Below are 26,408 nucleotides of genomic sequence, written 5' to 3' on the forward strand. Positions count from 1 at the left end.
TATCCTTATTTGCAGATGACATGATTTTGTACATAAGAAACCCAAAAGACTCCCTTAAAAAACTAATTGACTTAATAAAATGAATTTGGCAATGTATAATAGCAGGATACAAAATTAACGCCAAGAAATCTATGGCATTTCTATACACCAATAGTGAACTTGTAGAAACAGAGACTAAAAAGGCAATCCCATTTACCATCGCATCAAAAAAAATTAAGATACCTTGGAATAAACTTAACTAAGGAGGCAAAAGACACAGAAAACTACACGACACTGAAAAAAGAGATAGAGGAAGATGTAAACAGATGGAAGAACATACCATGTTCATGGATTGGTACAATCAACATCATCAAAATGTCCATACTTCCTAAAGCAGTCTATAGGTTCAATGCACTCCCAATTAAAATACCAACAGCATATTTCACTGACCTAGAAAAAACTCTTCAAAAGTTCATTTGGAACAACAAAAGACCCCAAATTGCCACAGCAATCCTGAGAAAGAAGAGTAAAGTAGGAGGGATCTCAATACCAGATTTCAAGCTGTATTTCAAAGCCACTGTTCTCAAAACAGCCTGGTACTGGCACAAAAACAGACATATAGATCAATGGAATAGAATCGAGAACACAGATATCAACCCAAATCACTATGCTCAATTAATATTTGACAAAGTCGGCACAAACATACAATGGAGTCAAGACAGTCTCTTCAATAAATGGTGTTGGGAAAATTGGACAGATACATGCAAAAGAATGAAACTGGATCACCAACTTACACCATACACAAAAATAAACTCAAAATGGATACAGGACTTAAACATAAGACAGGAAACCATAAAAATACTAGAGGCATCCACACGCAGCAAAATCTCAGACATATGCCAAAAGAACTTCTTCACTGATACTGCCCCTACGGTAATGGAAGCTAAAGAGAAAATAAACAAATGGGACTACATCAAAATAAAAAGCTTTTTTACAGCAAAGGAAACCATCAACAAAACAACAAGAAAGCATTGGAGAACATATTTGCAAATGTTATCACTGATAAAAGTTTAATCTCCAAAGTCTACAGACAGCTTATACAACTTAATAAAAGGAAGATAAATGACCCAATTAAAAAATGGGCAATAGATCTAAGTAGAATCTTCTCAAAAGAAGACAGAAGGAAGGCCAAGAGGCACATGAAATCATGCTCAAAGTCACTAATTGTCTGAGAGATGCAAATCAAAACAACCATGTGGTACCATCTCACACCTGTCAGAATGGCCAACATCAACAAATCAACAAAGGACAAGTGTTGACGAGGTTGTGGAGAAAAAGGAACCCTTGTGCACTGCTGGTGGGAATGTAGACTGGTGCAACCACTGTGAGGAACAGTATGGAGCTTCCTCAAATAACTGAAAATGGAACTCCCATTTGACCCAGTAATCCCATTCCTAGGAATATATCCCAAGATGCTAGAAACATCAATCAGAAAGGATATATACACCCCTATGTTCATAGCAGCACTATTTACAATAGCTAGGATTTGGAAACAGCCTAGGTGTCCATCAGCAGATTATTGGATCCAAAAACTATCGTACATTTACACAATGAAATATTATGCTGCCATAAAAAAGAAAAATTCTCATCATTTGCAGCAACCTGCATGGAATTGGAGAACATCATGCTGAGTGAACCAAGCCAGTCAATGAAAGAGTGACACCACATGATCTCACTTATTTATGGATGATAAAGAACATTATAAACTGAAGAACCAGAAGATAGATATAGAGACAGTAAAGCAACAAGCATACTGTCAAATTACAGAGGGGAGGTTGGGGATATCTAGGGAAGATAAGAGATCAACCTAAGGACTTGTATACATGCATATAAGTACAACCAATGGACACAAAACTCTATGGAGAGAGGGTATGTACTGGAGGGGGGGCAAGGGTATATGTACAAAAATAATAATTTAATAAAAAACTATTAAAAAAAGAAGGGACTGGAGCTCTGGCTGGTGTTGCTCAGTGTGGTTAGAGTGTCATCCCATGCACCAGAGCCTTGGATTCAATTCCTGGTCAGGGGACATAACCAGGTTGCAGGTTTGATCCACAGTTGAGTCTCATTCATGAAGCAACTGATCAATGTTTTTCTCTTTCTTTCTCCCTAAAAAAAAATAAATTAAAAAAAAGGGCCCTATTGTTTTGGCTCAATGGATAGAGCATCAGCTTGAGGACTGAAGGGTCCCATGTTGGGTTCTGGTCAATGGCATGTGGCTCGGTTGCAGACTTGATCCCAGTTGGGGCATGTACGGGAGACAACCAATCAATGTGTCTCTACATCGATGTTTCTCTGTGTCTCTATGTTCCCCTCCCTTCCACTCTATCTAAAAATCAATGGAAAAAATATCTTTATGTGAGGATTAACAATAAAAAAAGGAGGGGGATTGGAAATTACTTTGAAAACTAAAAAGTGATATGTAAATGAAAGGAATTATTGGAATAGCATAAACCTTTTTTAAACTCACTTGTCGAACTTTATGTACTAGGCCTTATTGTTTTGTTGGAGGCATATCATGTAAGCTACAGTGAATAATGATTTTTAATAAATTATAATCCCCCCCCCCAAAAAATAAAGCAGTAATAGGAAAACTTCCAACAAACAAACATTCTGGACTGGATGACTTCATAGGTGAATTTTACCAAACATTCAAAGAATTAACACCTCTCCTCCTCAAACTATTCCAAAAACTGCAAGAGGAGGGAAGACTTCTAAACTCTTTATTTACAAGGACAGCATTGTCCTCATTCTAAAATCAGATCATGACACTACAAAGAAAGAAAATTATAGGCTGCCCAGCTCGTGTAGCTCAGTGATTGTGCAAGGAACCAAGAGGCCACCGGTTCAAGGTTGCAGGCTTAATCCTCTATTGGGGGTGTTCAGAAAGCAGCTGATCGATGATGTTTCTCTCTCATCAATGTTTCTATCTCTCTACCCCTTTATCTTTCAAAAAATCAATAAGACACATTTTTAACAAAAAAAGGAAAGAAAATTATAGGCCAATATTCCTGATGAACATACTTTCTAAAATTGTCAACAAAATATTAACAAACCAGATCCAGTAATACATTAAAAAGATCATACCTTAAGACAAGTGGCATTTATTCTGGGGATAAAATGCTGGTACAATTTCAGCAAATCAATAAATGTAATAAATCACATAAACAAAATGTAAGATAAAAATCACATGATTATATCAATAAATGCAGAAAAAGCATTTGATAAAATCCAGTACCCTTTATGAAAAAAAAAAAACAACACAAAAATAAACAAAACCTCTCAGCAAGGTGGGAATTGAGGGATTATAACTCAACATAATAAAGGCCATATATGAAAAACTACAGCCAATATCATAGTCCATGGCAAAAACTAAAAGTATTTCCTTTAAGATCAGGAACAAAATAGGAATGTCCATTTTTATGACTCTTATTAAATATAGTACTGGAAGTCTTAGTCATAGTGATCAGACAAGCAGAAAAAATAAAAGGCATCTAAATTGGAAAGGAGGAAGTAAAACTGGTATCATTCACTGATGACATGATATTGTACGTAGAAAACCATAAAGACTTCATAAAAAAAAAACAACTAGATGTAATAAATGAACTCAGTAAAGTAGCAAGGTACAAAATTAATATCCAGAAATTGGTATCATTTTAATACACCAATAAAAAGCTCTCAGAAAGAGAAGCTAAGAAAACAACCTCATTTACTATTGCAACAAAAAATAAGTTACCTAGGACTAAGCCTAACTATGCAGGTAAAAGGCCTGTACTTGGAAAACTGTAGGACATAGAAGAAAGACATAGAGGAAGATGCAAAAAAGTGGAAGCATATACCATGTTCATGGATTGGAAGAATTAACATAAGTAAAATGTCCATCCTACCCAAAGCAGTCTACAGCTTCAATGCAATTTAATTAAAATACCAATGGCATATTTCACAGATTTAGGATAAATATTCCAAAAATTTATATGAAACTAAAAAAAAAAAAAAAAGACCCAAGTCTCTCAGCAATCTTGAGAAAGAAAAACAAAGTCGGAGGGATCACAATAGTAAATATCAAACTCTACTACAAAGCCACTCTAATCTAAAAGAGCCTGGTCCTTGTACAAGAACAGGCAATACATCAAGGGAACAGAACAGAGAGCCCAGAAATCAACCCATGCCTTTATGGTCAATTAATATTTGAAAAAGGAGGCAAGAGTGTACAATGAAGTAAAAAGTCTTTTTAATAAATGGTGTTGGTAAAATTGGACATGCAAATAAATGAAACTAGACCACAAACTTATACCATACACAAGAATAAAGTCAAAATGAATAAAAGGCTTAAATATAAGTTGTAAAAGACCTAGAGGAAAGCATAAGCTGTAAAATCTCAGACATCTCTCAGAGCTATATTTTGGCCAATATGTCTCCAAGAGCAAGGGAAACACAAGAAAAAATAAAATAAACCAATGGGACTACATCAAACTAAAAAGCTTCTGCACAGCACAAGAAACCATCAACAAAACAAAAAGAAAGATCACAGTAAGGGAGAACATATTTGCCAATGATTCCTCTGATAAGGAGTTAATCTCCAATATATATAAAGAACTAATACGCTCAACACCAGGAAGACAAACAATCCAATTAAAAATGGGTAAAGTACCTGAATAGATACTTCTCCAAAGAGGACATATAGATGGCCAAGAGACATAAGAAAAAATGTTCAAGGTATTAATCATCAGGAAGATGTAAATTAAGATAACAATGAGATAACACCTCATTCCTGTAAGGATGGCTGCTATCAAGGTATATGTTTAAAAGCCTAAGTGGACCAACCAGAATAAACAGAACGACCAATCAAACAGTTGCTATGATGCACACTGACAACCAGGGGGTAAATGCTCAACACAGGAGCTGCCCCCTAGTGGTCAGTGTGCTCCCATACCATTAGCACTGCTCAGCTGAGACCTGTCCCAGTGGTCCACCAGCCTGGCAGCATCTACTCAATTCCCTTAATAGTCCTGCAGGTCCAATCTCCAGAGAACAGGCCAGGCTCTGAGGGACCAGTGCTGCCAGCATGATCCAGACAGCACTGCCTGCCTCCTAGAAGTCAGCCTTGGGCACTGGTGGCTTCCCTTCCTTGGATGCTCTGCAAGAAAGAAACAATATAAAAGTGACTGCCAGGTGGCTCCGGACAACCAGTGTGAATGTCAATGGGACGGATCCAGATCCCAGGCCAGCAAGGGCATCCTACTGCCCACCCAGAGGGCTGATTGTGTCCTGGCCACCCCCACCTTTGGACCTTTCCTGTGCATGAATTCATGCACCAGGCCTCTAGTAAATCAATAAAGTGCTGGTAAAAATGTGGAGAAAATGGAATCCTAGTGCACTTTTGGTGGGAAAGCAAACTGGTGCAGCTAGCCATTGTGGAAAACAGTATAAAGTTAACTCAAAAAATCAGAAGGAATGTGTGTAACCCTATTTCATAACAGCATTATTTACAGTAGTCAAGATATGTAAATAGACAGAGTGCCCATCTATAAGTGAATGGATTAAAATGCTGTGATACTTTTACACAAGAGAATACTATGCCACTGTAAAAAAGAAGGGACTCTTACCCTTTGCACCAGCATGAATGGACCTGGAGATTATTATGCTAAGTGAAATAAGCCATTCATAGACAAATACTATCCAATATATTATCTCACTGTTATGTGGAATCTAATGAATAAAAGAAATCAATGAACAAAATAGAACCAGAGGAATGGATACATGGAACAGACTGACAAATGAGGGGAGAAGGGTGGGGGGAACAAATAAAGGAAAGTGGAGGGATTAGCTAAAGAACATATATACATGGCCTATGGACAGGGACAATAGTTTGGGGAGGGATTCAGTGGGTGGGGGCTGAGTGGAGGTGGGCAAAAGGGGGAAAATGGAGGTTATCTACAATAGTGTCAATAATTAAACATTTAAAAAAAAGATTAAATTTTAAATTAAAATTTCTATACTTTGATGTAAGTCCTTGTAAAACTAACTAGAGGCCTCATGCATGAAATTCATGCATGGGGTGTGTGTGTTTGGGGTCCCCTCAACCCAGCCTGCACCCTCTCCAATCTGTCCAATCTGGGATCCCTCTCACAATCCAGGACTGCTGGCTCCCAACTGCTCACCTACCTGCCTTCCTGATTGCCTTTAATGCCTTCTGCCTACTAGCCTGATCACCCTCTAACCACTCCCCTGCCAGCCTGATTGATTTCTAACTACTCCCCTGCCAGCCTGTTTGCTCCCAACTGGTCACCTCTAATTCCCTCTCCTGCAGGCTTGATTGTCCACAACTGCCCTCCCTTGCAGGCCTGGTCCCTCCCAACTGCCCTCCCACACTGGCCATCTTGTGGTGGCCATCCTGTGTCCACATGGGGGCAGCCATCTTGTGTGTTGGAGTGATGGTCAATCTGCATATTACTCTTTCATTACATAGGATAGAGGCCTGGTGCATGGGTGGGGGCCAACTGGTTTACCCTGAAGGGTGTCCTGGATCAGGGTGGGGGTTCCCGTGGGGTGTAGGGTGCTTGGGTGATTTGTAGAGGGGCCTATGGTGGTTTGCAGGCTGGCCATGCCCCATGAAGACCCAAGCAGAGGCCCTGGTATCTGGGGTTTATTTGCCTACTACAATTGAAACTTTGTAGCCTTAAGTGAATTCTTGGGCTGGCAAGGGCAGGCGGTAAGCTTGGCTTCCTCCATCAATCGCCTGGGAAACCTAAGCCCCCCTCCTGCTTTCTCAGTGGCTGCAGTCATCTTGGTTGTAGTTAATTTGCATAGTCACTCTGATTGGCTTGTGGGAGTGGCTTGTGGGTGTAGCAGAGTGATGGTTAATTTGCATATCACTCTTTTATTAGATAAGATTTTCAGAAATTAGAAATAACCAGAGAACAATGAAAACCTATGAATAACTTTTTGATCACAATATTGTGCCATATATGTTTTGGATATGTGTTAAAAACAAAAGTTATCAAATTATTAAAAAATAAGTAATTTTTTTGAAATTTGAAAACTTTCCTTCCAGCATGAGACTCAGACAAATTCTATAATGTATATAATGTGGTTTTATGTACTCTTGCAATTAACAAGTTTTTAAAAACAAACTTGCAAGCTATTTTGAGCAGAATGTTGTTACTTTTTAAAAACTTAATAGATCTTTATTGCTCAGATTATTATAATTGTTCCTATTTTTTCCCCCATAGCTTCCCTTTACCCTGTTCCTACCCACCCTCTGCCCTTACCTCTCCCCACTATCTTCATCCATAGGTGTACAATATTTGTCAGGTATCTTCCTGCACCTCCGACACACCTTTCCCCCTGAGAATTTTCAGTTCACTCCCTTTCTATGCCCCTGATTCTATTATATTCACCGGTTTATTCTGTTCATCAGATTTGTTATTCACTTGAATTTATATTCACTTGTTGATAGATATGTATTTGTTGTTCATAATTTTTATCTTTACCTTTTTCTTCTTCTTCCTCCTCTTAAAGAATACCTTTCAGGATTTCATATAATACTGGTTTGGTGGTGATGAATTCCTTTAGCCTTTTCTTATCTGTGAAGCTCTTTATCTGACCTTCAATTTTGAATGATAGCTTTGCTGGGTAGAGTAATCTTGGTTGTAGGTTCTTGCTCTTTATGACTTTGAATATTTCTCGCCACTTCCTTATTGCCTGTATAGTTTCCATTGAGAAATCAGCTGACAATCGTTTGGTTGCTCTATTGTAGGTAATTAACTGTTTTTCTCTTGCTGCTTTTAATATTCCCTTTGTCTTTTGCTCTTGACATTTTATTTCATTTTTTATTATATTTTATTGAATTTTTTACAGACAGGAAGGGAGAGGGACAGAGAGTTGGAAACTTCGATGAGAGAGAAACATCGATCAGCTGCCTCCTGCACATCCCCCACTGGGGATGTGCCTGCAACCAGGGCACATGCCCTTAACTGGAATCGAACCTGGGACCTTTCAGTCCTCTATCCACTGAGCCAAACCAGTTTTGGTTGCTCTTGGCATTTTAATTATGATGTGTCTTTGTTGTGGATTGGTCCTCTTTGGATTCCTTTTGTTTGGGTTTCTCTGCACTTTCTGGACTTGTAAGTCTATTTCTTTCACCAGGTGAAACAATAGGGAAGTTTTCAGTCATTATTTCTTCAAATAGGTTTTCAGTATCTTGCTCTCTCTCTTTTTCTGGCACCCCTATTATTCTGATGTTTGTGCACTTGAAGTTGTCCCAGAGGCTTCTTCCATCATCTTCAAATTTTTGGATTTTTTTTTTTTTTTTTTTTTTTTTGCTTTCTGGTTGAGTGTTTTTTGCTTCTTTGTATTTCAAATCTTTGACTTGATTTTTGTGTTCCTCTAGTCTGCTTTTGGGTCTCTGTATAATATTTTTTTTTTTCAGTAAATGTATGCTTAATTTCTAGTTTGTCCTTTTTCATATCCTTGAGGGTCTCACTAAAGTTATTGGCCTTTTGTAGGAAATTCTTGAAAATCCTTATAAGCATGGTTTTGAACTCTATATCCTGTCATTTGTTTTCCTCCATTTCTTTAGTTTGTGATCTGTTTCTTTGTCTCCACATTTTCTCTGCTTTCCTGAGCTGGTAGGGTAGCTTTGTGTGCTAGGTGTTCTATAGGGCCCAGTGGCCTGGCCTCCCATTATCTGGACACTCTTGGAGCATCCCTTTGTGAACTGTGTGTACATCATTGTTGTAGTTACGTCTTGATTGTTGTTGGTATCACTGGGAGGAATTGACTTCCAGGCCAATTGGCTGTGAGGATCAGCTGTGTCTACTCTGGGATAGTTTTTGTGCTGGAGACAGCCTTATGAGACAAAACTTGAAAAATTGCAAAAGCCTCTGTGCTCAGCTTTGATGGGGCGGAGTCTCAGGGCTGAACAGATAGTTTTGGTTTTCCATCAGCCCTTTTCTATGAGGCTCCTGGGTCTCAGTGTCCCTCGATAATCACTGCAAGCACCTCTAAGAGTAAGCTGCTCTCGAGTTTTGCCCACAGCCAGACAGTCCAGTTTCTCCCCAACTGAATCTAGATTTCCAGATTCTCACCCAGAACTGGAGTTGATCGCAGTGCGGAGCTTCTTTTTCCCACCCACTAGATAAAGCCAGTGGAATACTCAGCAGTCAGTCCTTTCTTTGCACACTCACGTGTGCACCTCCAAACCTCTGCCTTTCACGGCTTCCCCCAGTTTCTGCCTGACAGTCCAGATTCCCCCCATATAAGGCTGGGTCCCTAGAGTCTTGCCCAGAACTGGAGTTCAGTGCAGTCAGAACTGGGGTTCAGCTCTTGTCTCCTTCCTGTTAGAGAAAGCTAGCCAGCCTCAGCTGCCCTCCCATGTCTCAGCCTTTTGCAGCTCCTCTGATTCTCCATGTGCTTTCCTCTTTCCTTTTAGTTGTAGAATTTCCACTCAGCCAGCTTTCCCGTGGTTTTGGATGATGTTAATTTTGTCTTTTAGTTGTTGTTTTGAAATTGTTGTGCAAGGCAGCAATTTAGGTGTTTAGCTATGCTCCCATCTTGATTTCTGCAATGTTCTTTAATACATGTATTGAGGTGTTTAAGAACCAATGAAGTTGGATTTTCTTAAAAAGTATACTTGAAAGCCCTGTTGTGCACAGTGTATTTCAGTGATTGGAAGGGATATCTATTCTGTAATACATAGTGGGTAGTGTTTAAGAACATTGAAAAAAGCATGTTTCAAACAAAGCTACTTGCAAGCTGATTTAGTATAGTGTTAATTTAGGGAGTGGAAATAATACTTATTCTCTAATGCATATAATGAAATATTTAAGAACACTTCTAATAAGTATTGAAAAACATTTGTAATAAAAATATTTCTATAAACATTATGTGCAAATTGTGTTCAGAGCAGTTATCCTATCTAATAAAATAGTAATATGCAAATTGGCCATCACTTCAACACACAAGATGGCCGCCCCCATATAGACACAAGATGACTAACAGGGGAGGGCAGTTGTGGCAGATCAGGGCAGCAGGGGAGGGCAGTTGGGAGGGATCAGGGCAAAGGAAGGCACGTGGGGGTGACCAGGCCTGCAGGGGAGGGCAGTTGGATGACCAGATCTTCAGGAGAGGGCAGTTGGGGGGACAACCAGGCCTGCAGGGGAGGGCAGTTAGGGGTAACTAGGCTGGCAGGGGAGGACAGTTAGGGGCAATTGGCTGACAGGAGAGCAGTTAGGCGTTGATCAGGCTGGCAGAGGAGTGGTTAGGGGGTGATCAGGCTGGCAGGCAGAAGCAGTTAGGGGCAATTAGGCAGGTGAGCAATTGGGTGCCAGCAGTCTTGGATTGTGAGAGGGATGACCGACTACCTGTTTGGGCCCAAACTAGCAGTCGGACATCACTTGAAGGTTCCCAGATTGAAGAGGGTGCAGGCTGGGCTGAGGGACACCCCACTCCATGCATGAATTTGGTGCATTGGGCCTCTATTATTACTGAATAAATATAATTCCTACATTTTGTTATGCATGTAATGAAATATTGAAGAATGCTTGTAAATAAAACTGTTTCTAACAACTTTGATGAAAAATATATTGAGAATAGTTTTAAATCAGTACATGGAATTGGACCCTATTGTGTAATGCATGAAGTGATTAAGAATATTTGTAGTAATGATGTATGTAATAATGCTACTTGCAAGTTGCATTGAGAACTGTGGGATATCAATGACTGGAAGTGATACCCATTCTGTAACAAGTACAGAACTGTAATTCAGCTCATATTTTATAAATATGTTTCTTAAGAATGTTATTGGGAAGCTGATATAAGTGAATACAAGTAACCCCAATATCTAATGTTCAGAGGAAGTGTTTGATAACATTTGTAATGAAGATTTTAATGTAAAAATGCTAAAAAAAGATATTTTCTGAAAGAACTCCAAATACTACATTAAAACTTATAATAAGTAATCTTACAATACAATATACAATATAATATACATAATAAATTGTGTTTACATATAACTTTATGAGAACTTCTATATATACCATATTTTTGCCTATTAACTTACTTTCAGTATAATTTAACCACATAGTCATTAGGAATTTTAACTTAAGTGGCTGTGAGGTCATTGTTAAATGTGTATCATAATAAAGGTTGGGTCATTTACCTAGTACATTTGAACATGAAATTTACTTTGAATTATTCTGTCTGCAATGTTTTTTTTCATTAGGATAATTAGCAAAGATTGGCATGGAATCCTTACGGGTGGTATAATAGTCACATAATTCACTAATAATTTAATTATTTAATCAAGAGTATTTACTAATGCCCTGCCAGAATTTTAAAAGGTCCCTAGAAATCTGGAAGGAGAAAATGATAAAGAGGATAAGTAAAACTATCTTTTAAAATCTATATAGTCTTTATTTGGTATATTTTCAGTTCAAAAGCAAGAAACTTTTCTATTCAAATTATCTGAATGTGCTAAAGTCTTAAAAGTCCTCTTGCTCATTGTTTGGGCAAAGCATATTTTGATATCCTGGCTAAGATAAGAAAACTCCAAGGTCCATGAAACTTTGTTGTGGAGTCAGACGGTTACTGAACCCTGAACCAAATTCCTTGTGTTTATCTGGGCTCCTGGATGAGTAGACTGTTTTAAAAGAGGCAATAATACTACAGACTGATTTATATGCCTTTCAGCATAACGATTATTGCTTTTCTCATTTTTGATTCTTATAAGTATATTTCCAGTAGGACATGATCTCACCCATCTAGGGGAAATGGTGAACAACATAGACTGATGAACAAGAACAGACTCAGAGATAGGGAGCCATGGGTCAGATTGTTGGACCTCAAAGGAGGGTGGGGATAAAGGGAGAGATCAACCAAAGAACTATGTGCACTCATATAAGCCTAACAAATGGTCAAGGACAATAAGGGGGTGGGGGCATAAGTGGGGGAGGATTGGGATGGGGGATTGAGGACAAATATGTGATAACTTAATCAATAAAGAAATTAATTAAAAAATAAAATAAATGAATAAAAGGCAATCATGAGCTTCTGCCTGAACCATACACACTCAGGACCATTAGTCTTCTCATTAAACAAAAGCCGACTGTATTTTTGGAGCTCTGTATAATCAAGACTTGATAACAAGGGTTAATTTTTACCAAGTGAAATGGGTTGGGTTTTCTTGACATTAAACCTGAATCCAAAGAAGTAACTGTGGCCCTAGCCAGTTTGGCTTAATCGATAGAGCATGGGCCTGTGGACTGAAGGGTTCAATTCCTATCCAGGGCACATGCCTAGGTTATGAGCATGATCACCAATAGGAGGCAGCCAATTAATGATTCTCTTTCATCATTGATGTTTCTCCCTCTCCCTTTCTCTCTAAAATCAATAAACATATATTAAAAAAAAGAAATAATTATGAATATCTCACCTACTTTTATGCACCAATTCAATTTTGCCAGGAAAGTCTAGTGTTGTTCTTGACCATGCTCCCACTTTGATGCTCCCCCTTTCAGTATTGAAGGTAATGGCACACTTGATATGAATGGCAGTTTGTTCATGGCTAAAAACAGAGGGACAGGTGGAAATGAGCCCTCTTTGGGAGGTAACTGGTAGGTTCAAAATTAAAATAGCAGAGCATAAAACAGCAGTGGGGAAGATTAAAGAAGTTTCTGTTGGAGGAAATTGGCATCTAAGAAGTTTTAGTGCTGAATAACCAAAGAAACTCACACAAGTGTCTGTGGTTATATGACGCAGAAGCTACCTCTTCTTCCTACTTTAGTTTTGCAGGATGGAGTCATTAGAGAGCTTACCAGAAATGCAGCTGATTTCATAATCAGTGCCAAAGATGACCTACTTATTTTTGTTTAAAGCTCTCTTATGTAATGTGTTTTAGTTTTGATTGTTCAAAAGAAGAATATGCGATAATTGTCTCAGGTCTTCCATTTCTAGGGCTGCCGTATGAGTTGTGGGTGGCAATATCCTTACTCTGACTCTGTGACAACATGTGCCTGTGCCAGCTACCTGCCGTGGCATCTGAGCTGAGGGAGAATTAGTGATATCCTGGGTTCCTCCATGGAATTATTGATTGACTCTGTTAACTGGGGCTACCAGGAGCAGTGTTCTGAAAGCTCCGAAAATGAAGAGGGAAGTAATTAGATATGGAATTCATAACTGAAACTGGTCTAGAAGGAGATCTTTGTGTTTGAAAAGGAATTGTTTTATGTGTAAACTAGAGGCCTGGTGCATGAAATTCATGCATGGGGAGGAGGGTCCCCTCAGCCAGCCTGCACCTTTTCTAATCCAGGACCTCTCAGGGGATGTCTGATTGCTGGTTTAGGTGAAATCCTGGGGATTGGGCCTAAACCAGCAGTTGGACATCCCTCTCACAATCCAGGACCACTCGCTCCTAACCGTTCACCTGCCTGCCTACCTGATTGGCCCTAACTGCCCTCCTCCCACCAGCCTGATCACCCCTAATCGCCACTGCCTGCCAGCCTGATTGCCCTAAACTGCCCCCTCCTTCTTGCCCTCAAGTACTCCCCCATGCTGGCCTGGTCACCTTTAATGCCCCCCGTTACTCCACGCAGCCTGCTGGTCAATCCTTTGTTCATCCCTCACTAATCCCCCTGCCAGCCTGGTTGCCCCATGCAGTTGCTGTGTGATTTTTAGTTACTGTTCAGTCATCCCCGTTTGGTTGTGAGGGCCAGCATGGGGGAGTATATTTGCACCTAATACATATTAGGATTTTCCATGTTGTATATTAATTTTTCACTCTTCTCCTTCTAAAGAATGCATTTATCATCTTGTTGCCATTATCATTGTATCGTTATCAATAAACATCTCCCAAGGGTGCCTAGTTATCTTCTCTGGCTGGTCCTCTGGACATTCTCTGCCTCCCTAGTGTTCCTTCTCACTTGTATGCACTCACCAAAGCTCCTCCCAACCATGAGTACCCTCCCTTCATGCAAACTTGTTTCTGAACCTTTTCCTTTCTTGAATACTACTAACATTTACTGTCCTACCATACAGTTCAGTAAGTAGTTGTTTTTCATTTGAGTTATCTATTAGCTTTGTCGCCCAGTCTAGAACACAAGTTCCTTGACAGCAGAGGCCAAAGGATAGGGCTGGTAAGAGAGAGTAACTCCTACCCATTTGTATTACTATTATTTTTCAAAATATATTTTTATTGATTTCAGAGAAGAGAGAGGGAAAGAGAAATAGAAACATTAATTATGAGAGCGAATCATTGATCAGCTGCCTCCTGCATGCCCTCTACTAGGGATTAAATGCAAGCATGTGCCCTAACCAGGATTTGAACCATGACCTCCTGGTTCACAGGTTGATGCTCAATCACTGAGCCATGCTGGCTGGGCTCTATTATTTGATACTTCTTTACATTGTACATGTATGACTTGTTAAAACAATTTTTACAATGCATTTTCTTGCCTGATTACATATTAGAATTAAACAAAACATTAGAATTAAACAAAAATATTCATATAGATTCAAAATGGTAACAAATAAAAACTTATCTACCATGTTTCCCCCAAAATAAGACATCCTCTGAAAATAAGACCTACTTACAGGTTTCCTTCTGAGTGAAATATAAGGCATCCCCCTGAAAATAAGGCCCCCCTAGGCTAAACGTGAGAGATTTGGTCCACTAATTCTGAAAGAAATGGAGTCACAAGAAATTCACCAGGAAATTCAGGAATTGGATTGTTATGATGATGTTCCAGAAGATGATGACATGATTGTCATTGAATAAATGAGTAAATTCTTGAAACTGTAGGATTCACAGTTTGTCTGGTTTGTGTTGACAACTACAGTACTACCGTACCATATACAGGAAATAAATTTCCTTTATTTTCATTTAATAATAAATGTGTACCATATTCTTCTTCATGGAAAAATAATAAATCCCCTGAAAATAAGACCTAGCGCATCTTTGGGAACAAAAATTAATATAAGACACTGTCTAATTTTCAGGGAAACAGGGTAGGTTTGATAAGTGCCTTTTGTTCTGAAGGGAAGACAAAAATAAAAAAGACTGATAATAGTTAACAAAACAAAACAACCTGTCTGGCTGAATGCTAATAATAGGAAGTTTACTTCATGCAGGGGGCTTCTAGATCAACATGAAAAAAAACAAAACAAAAACATTACTGCACATTCAAAGCAGTACTATTTACTTAGCTGCTCTCAAATGGGAATAAGCAGACATCAGCTATCAAGTTTCTAGGCTGGAAAAATCCATCAAGGCCAATGGACACAGACATGATGTGGACATCACACAAACAGTTCATAAAAATAACTAGTCTAACATATTTGGAAACTGATGCAGGCTGTCTTTGTGGCTCTGTCTGTTGCTTTTGCTTTATACAGTAACAACTGAAACACTGTTAGAATTTGGATGCTACATGAGACATCTAGTACAATAAGCCCTCTATTTTACAAACCTCAATTTAACAGTCTTCCGATTTAACAAAATTTCCAGTCCTAATGTCATATATTAAAATTAACATTCTATTAACTTAAAAATGCTTTTAACTAAGATTTGCTTATGATTAAATCAACAGGGTTTCCCCCCCCCCCCATTAATTCACTGTCATTTTTAACAAATTTTAGCAAACTGGCCATATTTTGGGAAAAACACTGCAGTAATTTCATCAACATATTTACAACTATAGTCTATTAAATAAAAGAGTCACTGCTCATAAGCAATGTTTGCTAAATTACTAGCAGGTGATCACACTACATTTTGCATGGTAATTGGTTCTGTGGTTCATGGAGTGATTTTCTGCAGCAGCTTTTTAAGCTTTTTAAAAATGTTTTTATTGATATTTTAAAAATATATTTTATTGATTTTTTTACAGAGAGAAAGGGAGAGGGATAGAGTTAGAAACATTGATCAGCTGCTTCCTGCACCCCCCCACTGGGGATGTGCCCGCAACCAAGATATGTGCCCTTGACCAGAATTGAACCCAGGACCTTTCAGTCCGCAGGCCAACGCTCTATCCATTGAGCCAAACTGATTTTGGCTTTTTATTGAATTTTAGAGAGAGAAGAAGTGAGAGAGATTGAGAGATAGAAACATCAATGAGAAACAGCATCCATCAAACATCCTCCTTCTGCATGCCTGTATTGGGGACCAAGTCAAGCAATCCAGGCATGTAGCCTGACTGGAATCAAACCAGTGAACTCTTGGTTCATGGGTTGTTACTCAACTACTTAGCCCATCAGCTGAGCTCTGCAGCAGATTTAATGTGTGCTGGCCAATGTTCCCACATGTGTTAAGCCCCATTCATGTGCATTTGTTTACTCTTGGTGACTTTTACTAGGCCTATTCAGTATAAATTTAAAATTACAGTAATATATAAAAAATTTTCTGTGAAATTAGACTTTTCATACATACTTTATTTTAATGACACAAGCATGCCTACATAAGCAAAAACAGATAAACTAAATAACTTGTCAGTTTTTTTTAAAATAAGTTTTTATTGATTTCAGAGAGGAAGAGAGAGGGAGAGAGAGATAGAAACATCAATGATTAGAGAGAATCATTGATTGACTGCCTCTTGCATGCCCCATACTGGGGACTGAGACCACAACCAGGGCATATGCCTTGACCAGGGATCAAACTGTGGCCTCCTGATTCATAGGTTGATGTTCAACCACTGAGCTATGCTGGCCTGGCTAATTTGTCAATTTTTTAACATGCACATTAGGAAAACCTAGTTTATTATATAAAGACACCCCCTCACCCAAATTAGTCCATTATATTGAGGTTTTACTGTATTCACAATAGGGGGAATACCAATCCTGTGTTATATATGAGTACATAGATTAAACACCAGAATTCACTTCAATAACCAAAAAGAATGCATCAACTTATTCAGAACTACTTATTGAACACCTTTCACATGCTAAACTTTCTAGAAAATTCAAACATCAGTTTTCCCTGGATTTAAGGATTTCAAAGTCTAGTCATAAATTGATGCTTGTTCAGAATAGATGTATTAGTATTGTATGAGAGATATAATTCAACCATTTAGGGGATGGAGAAAACACTTTCAGCAGAGCTATCAGGGAAGGCTCTATCAGAGAGGAGGTCATTTGAAATAAAAGTACAATTAGAATAAAACCTTTTAATTAAAGTATTATATATACATAAAAGTGTATATATATTATGAAGACTAGAAGCTAACTGAATTTTAACAAACCAAACACACTATGTAACCAGATGGAATAGTATTATACTCCAGAAGCCCCCTTCTGCCCTTCCAGTCATTCTTGGGGTAGTAGAATTTTGTTAGATGAATGTACACAGAGAGAAAATTACAGGGGGAGGAGTCAGTATACATAAAGATATAGAAATTAAGACTGTGTTTTGAGAAATGGGCTAAAGAATAATTTGCTTGGAGTGTTAGCTGGTTGACAGGGTTGGGTCCATGTTGTAGTCTTAACTGCCATGTAAAAAAGTTATATTGTACTTATTAGGCACTGAAGACCTTTGAGCAAGAGAGAATATTTTGTAAGATTTTTTTTTTTAGGATAATTAGTAATTTATTGGTAATGTGAGAGGTGAGACTGGAGGTCAGGTGACTGGTTGGGAAGCTTTTATAAAATCCAGATATGAGATAATTTGGTCTCTGCAGGGCAGGTGAAGAAAGAGAGCAACCATCCACTGACAATAACGAGCCAACAAAAACTGAATGCCTATGGATCTTGAAGAAGTCTAAGAAAAATTCCTTCTATAAAAGTACTCAAGAGAAAATTGTTATTTACTATTTTTGTCAAGGGTTTACACAAACTTTGAATGCTGTCTCTCCAAGAGAATTCTAAAAATTTTCTTGCAGTATTTGAATAAAACCTTGTTACTCTAAGGAAATGGGCCTTTCAAACAAAAAGAGTTCTTTGTTACTCAGAAATGTGGATTGTTTTTCTTTTCATATGGATGCATGCTAGAATAAACATTTTGGTGGAAAAAACTGATTTCAAGGAAGACTTTTGAAGATGTCATGTTAACAACAAATTACTGAATGTTTTTCACCTGTTTATTCGTTCTTCCTTCACATTATTCTCAATCCAGATTTCTGGATAGGATATGTTAATTTCATTGTATATTTTTACCTGTAATGTATTTCTACAAGAGTTAAACGTGTTTTTGGAAGTAAAGGCCATACTATTTTTTTTTTTCTTTGACAGCTTCTTATTTCACTTTGGCTATGAGAGTCATTTTTTATTAAGCTCCCCCTCACCCCTCCCTCCCCCCACACACCCATTCCATCTCCCTCCAAAGCAGTTAGTTGTTTAAAAATATATATTTTTTTCTTGTTTTCAAAGAGAACAGGAGAGGGAGAGAGAGAGAAACATCAATGATGAGAGAGAATTATTGATTGGCTGCATCCTGCACACCCCACACTGTGAATCAAGCCTGCAACCCAGGCATGCCCTGACCAGGAATGAACTGTGACCTCCTGGTTCATAGGTTGAGGCTCAACCACTGAGCAAATCCTGCTGAGCCAAAGAGTTATAGGTCTTAACAAATAATTATTGAGCACCTAATCTGTGCTTTGATTTCCTGTAAGGCATTTTAAAGTCTGTTTATTGTCTTTCTACACAACTGGCATCTTATTCCTAGAGGCTGTTTGTAGAGTCTTTGATGCATGTGGTTGTTTCCAGGTACTGGGATTTATGTAGTAAAACATCAGCAGAAAGAGGGAAGTTTCTCTTGAAAGCCAGTGTGTGTACAAGTAACCTGGAATCCTTTCTGGGACCAGGCAGTAGGAAAGGAAGGGAACTTTATTTGGGAAGAAGCACGTGGGTGGGAAGAGGAGGGGAGTCCTGAAAGAGGAGAGAGGGCGCAGGCTGGACTGAAGCTCCACCACCCAGGTAGCCGGGGGCCGGTGGTCTGGAGCCTGGCTCTAGGGTCTCTCCACGCTGCTAGTCGCCCATCTTCGCGGCTCCCCCAGCTGAAGTTGCAAACTTTTCTTCTGGCAGGGAGAGGATGGGTGTTAAGTGAGTAAGGGAAGTCCCGCCCCCTTCCCGGATTCCAATTGGCCAAGGCCAACCAGACCTCCTCCCCCGGCGGGGCCGCCGGCCGATTGGTTGCGGCTGCGGGGCGCTGCCGCTGGCCGGAGCGGCCGGCCGCCCGGGCCCTCAGGTGGCAGGTGGGGCTGGGAGCTGCTCCTCCGCGCACTGCGCTCAGACTGTAAAGCCGGCTGGCGGAGCGGGCGCGCCGCGGGAGCGGGAGCGCCCAGCCTTGGCCATGAAGAGCCTCAAGTCCCGCCTGAGGAGACAGGACGCGCCCGGACCCCTGTTGTCCGGCGCCGCCACGAGCACGGTGAGTGAGTCCCGCCGCCCGCGCGCGTCCCGGGCTCCCGGCGCTCCCCTCCGAGAGTCCTCCGGGCTCCGCAGTGCGCGCTCCTCCCTAGGTTTCCCTCAGCGCGCCCGCTCCGGCGGCCCGGCGACTCCTCTTCCCCCCGGCCGGGGCTCCGCTTGGCCCTGAGACCCTGGACCCTTCCCTCCCGACGGGCCCCTTCCCGCTTCTCTTCCCCAGCTCTCCGAGCTCCTGGCGCTTCGGGATCAAATCGCCCCCCTTCCTCAATCCGGAGTTTCTGGGTGGCCTCCGCCCCTGCCCTTCCTCGGCGCCCCTCGCGCACTGTCCCGGCCCGGTCCGCAGGGTTCTTGGCGGGCACCCCTCGGTCGCGGGGTTCGCGCCCGGACTCCGCAGCTTCTGTGAGTCAGTCCCAGGGGACTGGGCTGCGTGGCTGGGTGGGTTTTGTCCTGGCCGCTGTCTCCTGTCACTGGGAAAGCCGGATCTCTGAGGGAGGCGGATGGAATCCCCAGTAGTTGGGGAGACAGAGCCCCGGGGGTGGCTGCCCTGGAAGTGGTGACGAAACTGGGAAGGTGTTTTCTGTTGGGCCGCGTCTCTCCCGCGGGACAGACCTCCGTTCGGTTGGACGGGCAGCCTGGCCTCGGTGCACACGCTGGGAGTACTCAGGGCCTCTCTTTGGTTGGCAGGAGAACAAATCTTGAGAAATAGGCTGTCTGCAGATGTTGGGGTTTAGATAATTCGAAGAATGGCTATAGCATCAAAATTTTATATTATTGAAATAAACATTTAAAAACCTTGAAGAGTTAAAAAAGAAAATATGTGCTTGAACTGTTTAGTTGTCCGTCTAAAGTAATTAAAAGACTTATATTTTACATAGATTCTTACCAAATGATTATATGCTTTTTATAAGAGCTATTTTAATTAAAATGCTTTTGCTTTAGAGTTAAATCAGAATTGTGCCTTTCGCTCCACCTATTTTTAGGATGGTTTTTCTTGGATTTAAAGGAAATTATGGTGAAACTAGGCTCTTTAATTCCCAATTTTTACGAAAGGAATAGCTTCAGGTGGTATATTTGATGTTTTGATTTTTGTTCTTGTTTATTAAAGCATGAATTTGTTCATGGGCATAATAAGGGGGATTACTTGCTTTCACATTATTTTTTAAAATAATTGGAAGAAATGTCATTTAGTGATTTCTCAAGTCAGTATAGCTGAGTTAAAGATTCAACTTCTTTGGAGTACAAGTTGTGTTTTCAGCTTTAGAGATGTATTTTTTTAGGTTTATTTGCTATATTTCCCATTTTAACTTCACTAAGGATTCATATCTGACTTGAAGGTTTAACACCTTAATTGTGTCTTTTTTTTTCTACTAGAAATTCAGAGTAGTTATTGGTCTTATTAGCACGCCAGTTTGCCTTTTATACATTTGAAACATGAAGTGCATCTCTTTGAGCTTAAATCTTTAGCATTTGCTAAACTGAGCATTTTATTATTTTTCTTAAAATAACAGCATAAAGATAAATATATGGTATGAAAAACAGAACCTATCTGATTGGGAAAGTTAACATCTCTCAGTTTAAGTTAAATATTTTGTAAAGTATTGAATGAAAATAAATGTGTGTGAAGACTAATAAAATCAAACCAAGCATTGATAGAAAAATAAATGTACAGGAGAATAAGTTCCTTTCTGCTTTTTAGTCTATAAATCATAATCCCTATTGTCAGGTTTAGTCACATAAATGCATATTGTTATGCTGGAGCATTACAATGCTGTGGTGAATAAGCCTGTATGTATTTCAAGTGTGTGTCTATGTACACTTGTAGGGTCAATTTTTAAAAGTGGAATTGCTGGGTTAAAGAATTTGTGCATTTGTATAGAATGCTGTTGAATTTCCTTTCATGCATCATGTACCCAATGGGTGAGAATTTTTTTTTTTCATGCTTCTGTTTAAAGTCTGTATAGATTTTTGATCTCTGTGAGCCAGATAGGTGAATGTGGTATCTCAGGATAATTTGTATTTCTCTTTTTTGACAGTTTTAAGGTCCCTTATGTTTTTTTTTTTTTTTCGTTTTTTTTTCTGAGAACAATTTATCCTTTCTATTTTTCTATTGGTTTGTTGTTTTTTTCCTATTTATTTATATATACTTTATTTATATTAGAGAAATTAGTCCCATTAATTTGGATAATCTTTTTGTCTTAATTAGTTGTCTTATGACTATCTTTATGATGGCATTTGCTATGCAGAAGATGGTTATTTTTATACAATTGAATTTATTAATCTTTTTTTTGGTAACTTTTAGGTTTATATTATATTTTGATCTTTCCACTCTGCAATATTAAGCAAAAAAGAAAGCCCCTGTTTTCTTTCAGTTGTTTGTTTTTTTTAACACTTAAAGTTTTGCTCCATCTAGAATTATTCTGGTATAAGGTAAGAGGTATACATCCATCTTTCTTTCTTTCTTTCTTTCTTTCTTTCTTTCTTTCTTTCTTTCTTTCTTTCTTTCTCTCTCTCTCTCTCTCTCTCTCTCTCTCTCTCTCTCTCTCTCTCCTTCCTTCCTTCCTTCCTTCCTTCCTTCCTTCCTTCCTTCCTTCCTTCCTTCCTTCCTTCCTTCCTTCTTCTTTCCTTTCTTCTTTCTTTCTTTCTTTCTTTCTTTCTTTCTTTCTTTCTTTCTTTCTTTCTTTTCCTCTCTTTGCCCCATTGCTACCTGATTGATATCTTAAGACTAATTGTCATGGAAATGTACACAATATGTTCTATACAAATTTGATTTGAGAAAAAAATTTAAAATGCCTATTTTATAAATATTTTTATTTAATCTTTTTATCTGGAGACACATTAGAAATAGATTGAGGTATGTGAAATATAGTATGTTAGTTTAACAGGTAAATTATAATTATATGCAGATTATGTACAGAAAAAAGATATTTAAAATATTCAGAATAGTACAAGGGTTATAAAAAACTAGAGGCCCAGTACATGAATTCATGCATTGGTGGGGTCCCTCGGCCTGCAGCAATCTGGGCTGATTGGGGCTGTCTCGCCCAGTCCCAGACAGGGCTGATCAGGGCAGGCTAGCCTGGGGGAGGGACTGTGGGAGGTTGGCCAGCCTCAGGAGGTTGGCTGTGGGAGTGCATTGAGCTTCTTCCCCTGGTGGTCAGTGCACATCATAGTGACTGGTCGACCGGTTGTTTGGTCAATTGGGCATAATATTTCCTTAGGCTTTTATATATAGAGATGCCAATGAGTTTAAAGCTTACTAAATGGATGTGTGTTTGTACACATATAAATAAACTAGAGGCCCAGTGCACGAAATTCATACAAGGGTAGGGTCCTTAGGCCTGGCCAGTGATCTGGGCCAATCAGGTTCCCGCCTCCCCACCTCCCCACCTGTTCCTTCCTTCATGGCCCACCTGCACGCTACCACCACATGGTTACCGCCACACCCCCTTCCCTTTTCTCCCTCAGTGGCTGCTACTGCTGATCGCCCAACACATTCCATGCCACCCCTGGTGGTCAGTGCATGTCATAGCAAGCAATCAGCTCCCTATCTCCCGTCGAACTCTCAAAGGAACACTTTGCATATTAGCATTTTATATATATAGATAGTTCACAATTACCATTTGTGGGTAAATACATTTGAGAGTCCTTTACTAACCTCATCTGGAGAAACCTCATCTGGAGATAGCTGCCTATTTTAATCCTAAAATAAGACAATTTTTGCTTTTACATTTTTTAAAATTACTAACTGGAGCTTTCAAGTTCTGAAAGGGATAATTAAGTGACTGTGAATGCTATTTTAGATCTAGTCAATTATAGATACAGTCATAACATGTATAATTACGTTCAGAATTAAAGTATAGTGAGAATAGGCATGTTCCATTTTTGCCTAGTTCAGATTAGAAAATTTGAGAAATTAAGGGACTGTCATTCCAGAACTAGTAGTAATACTGTAAACCAATATTGTTAGCAAACATTTTAGAAGAGTTTCCCCTTTAAATTGTACCTATGCTGAACACTCTCGTAGCTGAGTAAATAATTATGTTAAAGCAGTCTACGACCTGGGATGTTCTGCAATGATTATTTTGCTGCTTTTTTTCTAGACTACTTCAAAATAGTGTAATAAATTTTTTAAATGTAAAACCAAATATGTTCTAAAGTATCTTATTAATGTCTCAGTACCTTGAAAAAATATTGGTAATTCAAAAGGCACTTAGAGTTACAAATACTGCAACTGAAAAAAAAATCTTAAAAAAAACTTATTTTGGTTCCTACTAAGAACAGAGGTTTGAGATATTTAGAAAGCGTACAAGATTAAATTTGATTTTGTTTTAATTGTGATTTGGTGAATAAGGATTTTGTTTTCCACTCAGGAATTCAGTTGTATTTTAAAAGATGCTAATGTCAGTATTATTATAATGATTTTAGGGTAATGTGAATAATTAAGATCACAAATTGTTATGTTTAAAGTCATGATATTTTGGCCCTGGCCAGGTAGTTCAGTTGATTGGAGCATGTCCAGATGCCCCAGGGCTGCTGTGGGTCCCTGCTCTGAAAGCATGCAGGAATCAACCAATGAATGTGTGGGTGGGTGGGACAATAGATCTGTTTTTCTCTCCCTCTCTCTCTCTCTCTCTAAAAAATTAATTTTAAAAACCTAATGATACTTAATTGAGACTGTTTACTCATTTTTTTAAAAAAGATATATTTTGTTGATTTTTTTACAGTCGGGAATTGAGAGGGATAGAAAGTTAGAAACATCAATGAGAGAGAAACATCCATCAGCTGCCTCCTGACCCTCCCCCTACTCCCCCACTGGGGATGTGCCCAAAACCAAGTTAAATGCCCCCGACCAGAATCGAACCTGGGACCCTGCAGTCCCAGGCCGACGCTTTATCCACTGAGCCAAACCAGTTACAGCATGTTTACTCATTTTTATTGAAAATGCCAACCTTTAATTTAAAGTGATTATCTTAAAACTTTATTCAGTTTCTTAGGTTTTTTTTCCCTACATTGTATTTCTTGTGGTTCTTGAAAGATCACAATCAAGAGGCCTTCTTTTTATACTTTTGGATTTTAAGGTCTTCATGCTGGTTTGAATTGCTTAATCTATAATAATAAAAGTATAATATGCTAATTAGACCATATGTCTTTCTGGATGATTTTCTGGACAAAGCCAGGGCTGCAAGGGCTGAGGCAGCCACTGCAGCTGCAAGGGCCCAGCCCCTTGCATGAATTTCATGCATCGGACCTCTATTTTTATTATAATACTAAAACAAAAGGGTTGAGTTGCTTTAGTATGTCTTTTGGTACAGGATGAGTCCTACAATTTAGATGATGAGTAATTAAGGATTTTAATTACTTCTTTTAATATTAGTAAGAATAGAGTAATGATTATGTGTCTTTTTTGTGCACATACACATTTTTCAAATTTAAAATTATTCAAGAATTAGACCTTGGTCAGCAGTGGTCTTATTTGATTTGAAAAACATTTAGGGCACACATAAGTTAGATTTAAGAATTCTATATACTGTATTTTTCAGACCATAAGACGCTCCTGACCATAAGACGCACCAGTTTTTAGAGAAGGGAAATGAAGAAAAAAAGATTCTGAAACAAATAGTGTCCTAAAATATTTTATGTGCATTAAAACCCAACATCAGAGTCATAAACACATGTAATCAACCCTGTAAAGTAAACAGCAGCATTTAGAACCATTTTAGAGCCGGGCAAGCACACAGAGACCACGCAGAGCCGGGCAAGTAAAAAAACTTTTTTTTTAAAGTATATGTGTAGGCTATATTTGGACCATAAGACGCAGGGACTTTTTCCCCCCACTTCTGGGGGAAAAAAAGTGCGTCTTATGGTCCGAAAAATACGGTAATAAAAGCCTAATATGCAAATTGTCCCCTTATGTGGTCATTCAACTGCTCTCTATGACATGTGCTGACCACCAGGGGGGCGGCACGGAACATGGTGGGCATCAGCGACATGGTGCTGGCAGCAGGTGGCAGTGGAGGCACTGCTGGCCCTGATGGACCCTGACGAGAGCAGGACCATGGCAGGATAGTGGAGCAGGTGAGCGGGTGGCACCAGGCCAAGACAAGTGCAAGTGGGGGCCCAATCACTCCGCCAATCACTCTGCAGATCGTGACCAGCGGCGGCTGGGGGCCAGGGGCCTGGCCCTGATTGATCGATCGCCCCGGAGTGGGGATAGTGGAATAGGTGAGGGGATGGTAGCAGTGGAGTGCCATACGGGGCTGTGAGGCTGGGGCTGTGAGCCTGGGGGCACAAGCTGGGGCTTGATCTCCGCAGGCCACCCCGAGGGACCCTGCATGAATTCATGCACTCGGCCTCTAGTGAATGAATAAGATCATCTTTGAAGAAATGGATAATTCCACATTGGGAATAGAAAATGTGCAAATAGGTTTGGAATCCTTTGTCAGCTAGAAAGCAAGGAGGGTATAAAAAATTAGGACTTGGGAATCACTTGAAGAACTCCCACTTGACCAATGGTGGGATAGTTTGATTACCAGTAATGATAATAGAACAGGAGACTGAAATATTTAAATCATGATTTCATAATAATGATTACCAACAAAAGAAAGAAAGAAAGGAAGGAAGAAAGAAAGATAATTGTCACTTTTTGAGAATGTTAGGGAACTAATTTACTTTTAAAAATATATTCTTATTGATTTTTCACAGAGAGGAAAGGAGAGGGATAGAGAGTTAGAAACATTGATGAGAGAGAAACATTGATCAGCTGCCTTAATATTCAGAAAATCAAGAGAAAGAATAAACATCATGCTTTTTCTCAGGGTAGCCAAATACTCAAGCGAAGTTTCTCTTTTATAAAAGCTATTGTATCCTAGCTGTTATATAAAAATGGGATGAAATAATTAGTATGTCACAGTTTGCAACACCTAATGATTAAATGGATCTGGAGTCTAGACAGTGATTATTAGTGGCTACTAATATCTCAAAAAGAAAACCAGACATAATTTATCTCTTGATGGAAATGTCAT

The 26,408-nt window shown here is 39.3% G+C and overlaps 1 protein-coding gene across 1 annotated transcript in view; it reads left to right on the forward strand.

Annotated features, from left to right (window-relative positions):
- The first annotated feature begins 19,142 nt into the window (after nucleotides 1-19,142).
- Nucleotides 19,143-26,408, forward strand: part of UACA (uveal autoantigen with coiled-coil domains and ankyrin repeats) — a 136,554-nt gene continuing 129,288 nt past the window's right edge. The window contains exon 1 of the mRNA XM_036457206.2: nucleotides 19,143-19,390. Coding sequence (XP_036313099.1) covers nucleotides 19,316-19,390 — 75 coding nt within the window. The 5' untranslated portion in view covers nucleotides 19,143-19,315. The remainder of the gene's footprint in view (nucleotides 19,391-26,408) is intronic.

This window comes from Pipistrellus kuhlii, unplaced genomic scaffold, assembly GCF_014108245.1.
Source record: "Pipistrellus kuhlii isolate mPipKuh1 unplaced genomic scaffold, mPipKuh1.p scaffold_m20_p_1, whole genome shotgun sequence".
NCBI lineage: Eukaryota > Metazoa > Chordata > Mammalia > Chiroptera > Vespertilionidae > Pipistrellus > Pipistrellus kuhlii.